This window comes from Populus euphratica, unplaced genomic scaffold (genome assembly GCF_000495115.2).
Source record: "Populus euphratica unplaced genomic scaffold, PopEup_1.0 scaffold251.1, whole genome shotgun sequence".
In the NCBI taxonomy this organism is placed as follows: Eukaryota; Viridiplantae; Streptophyta; class Magnoliopsida; order Malpighiales; family Salicaceae; genus Populus; species Populus euphratica.
The window spans coordinates 511,247-513,929 of NW_011499988.1; the positions used below are offsets into that span (position 1 = coordinate 511,247).

General features: G+C 33.1%; 1 protein-coding gene across 1 annotated transcript; it reads left to right on the top strand.

Annotated features, from left to right (window-relative positions):
* On the top strand, positions 1 to 1,939 carry INO (Plant-specific transcription factor YABBY family protein). Its single transcript, XM_011046988.1, has 7 exons — positions 1 to 128; positions 224 to 361; positions 548 to 683; positions 787 to 835; positions 929 to 1,004; positions 1,187 to 1,279; positions 1,638 to 1,939. The coding sequence occupies exons 1-7, from the start codon at positions 48 to 50 to the stop codon at positions 1,713 to 1,715; spliced, it is 651 nt and encodes a 216-aa protein (XP_011045290.1). The 5' UTR covers positions 1 to 47; the 3' UTR covers positions 1,716 to 1,939.
* Positions 1,940 to 2,683: the final 744 nt, after the last annotated feature.

Here is a 2,683-nt window from a genome sequence, read left to right on the forward strand (position 1 = left end):
CAGGGAGACACAGACAGCCACAAGCACCTAGCAAGTCACCTACTAAAATGTTAACATTGAACCATCTCTTTGATCCTCCGGATCAGATTTGCTATGTACAGTGTGGTTTTTGTACCACCATTTTACTTGTAATGCACTGCATCTGCATAGAGTTTCACTAAATATTAATATCCCGTGCAACTTTTAATTATCTTGTGTTCTCTCTCTCTCTCAAATGCTGTAGGTAAGTGTTCCATGCAGCAGCTCATCCACGTTGGTGACTGTGATATGTGGGCACTGCTCCAGCCTCCTCTCAGTCAACTTGACGAAAATCGCTTTTCTCCCTTTCAATCTCTTAACTTCTCTCAGCCATGATCATGAGGTATATTACTTCTCAATTGATCAGGTTCTATTAATTAAAATATCCAAGCTGTTAGTTTTTTCTTCTCGATCTTCCCCTTTTTTATTTTTCCTGAGAATTTATTAGTAGCTAGCTTAATTTATTAGCATATTGAAGTTCTTTTATGTCGTCCAGTGGATAAATCTTTGAACTTGTTTTTCCCTCCAGCAAAAACAAATGCATAGTCCAGACGAAGTCAATGCTCAAAAAGGCTTAGACACGCAAAGTTCATTCATTGTAATCGCTTCTGACAATGATGAAGATATTGATAAAGTTAATCCAGTGAATCGTGTCATTAATAAACGTAAGTTTAACAAATTTATCGAGCCATATTATAGTAAATTTCTTGTTAATTAATTTTTTCTACTTAATTATTAGCTAATCAATTGAACTATTTATCTCTACAGCCCCGGAGAAAAGACAGAGAGCACCATCGGCTTATAACTGCTTCATCAAGTAAGCAATATTAGTTAAGATATTATATTAATTAGTACATGATCGATTTAGCCTTGATATATTACTATGTTCTTACAAAAATATATTCAGCAGAGAAGAGATTAGAAGGCTTAAAACTGAAAATCCAAACATGGCCCACAAAGAAGCCTTCAGTACAGCTGCAAAAAATGTAAGTTAATTTTCTGGAGTAACCAATAATTAGCTAGCTAGGTAGATTTCTAAAACTCAATCATGCACTGAACCAAATCGAGGGAAATGAAAACGAGCTAGTAAATTTCGTCAAATTACTCAACTGATTTAAAGTAACATATTGTATTTTAATTCAAATTGATCACGTTTAACTCTTTTCAGTGGGCCCATTGCCCCCATGTCCACTACAAAGATGATGGAGAGACCAATGGCTTGGAAGAGGAGAACAGCACATGGTCCTCTGATGCAGCTGAGGTATATAGCTAGAGTAGCATTATACGTGGAATGTTTTTTATTTCTAGGAATGAAAATATTGTGCAGAACATGGATGACTGATCACGGAAATTTTTATTAGGTTGCTAATAATTGTTAACACACACACACACACACACACACACACAAGAGGAAAAACAGTTCAGTTTTTGAATCACTATTCCAAATCTAGTCACTTTCTAGCTAGCTAATTTCTCCATGTTACTACTACATCTAAAATTTATGAAATAGCCTTTTGGGGTCATTTTGAACGCGCTGTAAAGACTTCTGTGACACTTGACTTTTGTAGTATTTTATGCCACTGAAGTGGATGCATGACTTTCTGTTTGAAACGTTTCAGGTCAACATAGAAAGCAAAGGTTTCCATGAAAGAAAGGTTCCAAGGCATTACATGTGGGCAAAGACACCCTTTGAATGATCGAGACTTCTATAAACTGGAAAAAGAATAAAATTGTTTCTCTTTTAGGGTTTGGGTTGGGTTTAGATCTCATGTCCATTTAAGGTAGATGCTCTCGGGAATGAGATTCACTGCAAGTTGTGAAAGACTGACTGACTATAAGAAACTTAAGGTTTTCAAGGTGTTTAATGATATTGGATCGATGCATGTTCTGTCGCAAGGACACCAATTCACTTGAATGTTGATCTAGCTTGCTGTCTGATAAGATTGACTAGCGAGATTTTCTATAAATTTTCAACTAAACCCATCACTCCTATACTCATCTGTCATCACCAACCTCCTCCTCTCTGGTTTGGATAATGTCTGGTGGAGAACCCTTTCCGTCGTTCCGATGCTCGGTGCAGAGATCACAAAATTACGTCCATCCAAGAAAATTAGTGCAGAGATTTGGCATAACAAGTTACGTTTAAAATTGTTATATTAAATTAAACATATTTTAAAATATAGAGATATGTCAAAATTAATTAATGGTTAATAAACAAGAATTATTTAAAATCTATTTTGCATTTAGGAATCATGTTAAGAAACATGTGACACTTAGGGAGGGGTGAAGTTAAGATTATAAGGTAGGCCAGTTAAAATTAATATAATAAAATATAATATTTGTTTTAATTTATTGTACATGAATATGAATTGTTAAAAAAATTGTATAATTTAATTTTATTCAAATATCTTACTACAGACATATAATGATTTTTGTATAAGGAACAATGTTTGGAGTAATACCAAATTAAATCAAAATAATAAAGTTAATTTCATCTTTATAATGTATCAACTACTTTAATATCTTCATAATGTATCAACTACTTTAATATTGCTGGTCTTTATACATATTAAATATAAACACACAAAATATATATATAAGAAATATTAGCTAAAGCAAAAAATTATTTATGTTTGATAAACTTTTAAATAAAGTAAAAAATAAT

Coding starts and splice junctions, on each gene's coding strand:
- INO (XM_011046988.1), top strand. CDS start 48: ATGTTAACATTGAACCATCTCTTTGATCCTCCGGATCAGATTTGCTAT. Junction 129..223: donor TTTGTACCACCATTTTACTT/GTAATGCACTGC, acceptor CAAATGCTGTAG/GTAAGTGTTCCATGCAGCAG. Junction 1,005..1,186: donor TCAGTACAGCTGCAAAAAAT/GTAAGTTAATTT, acceptor AACTCTTTTCAG/TGGGCCCATTGCCCCCATGT.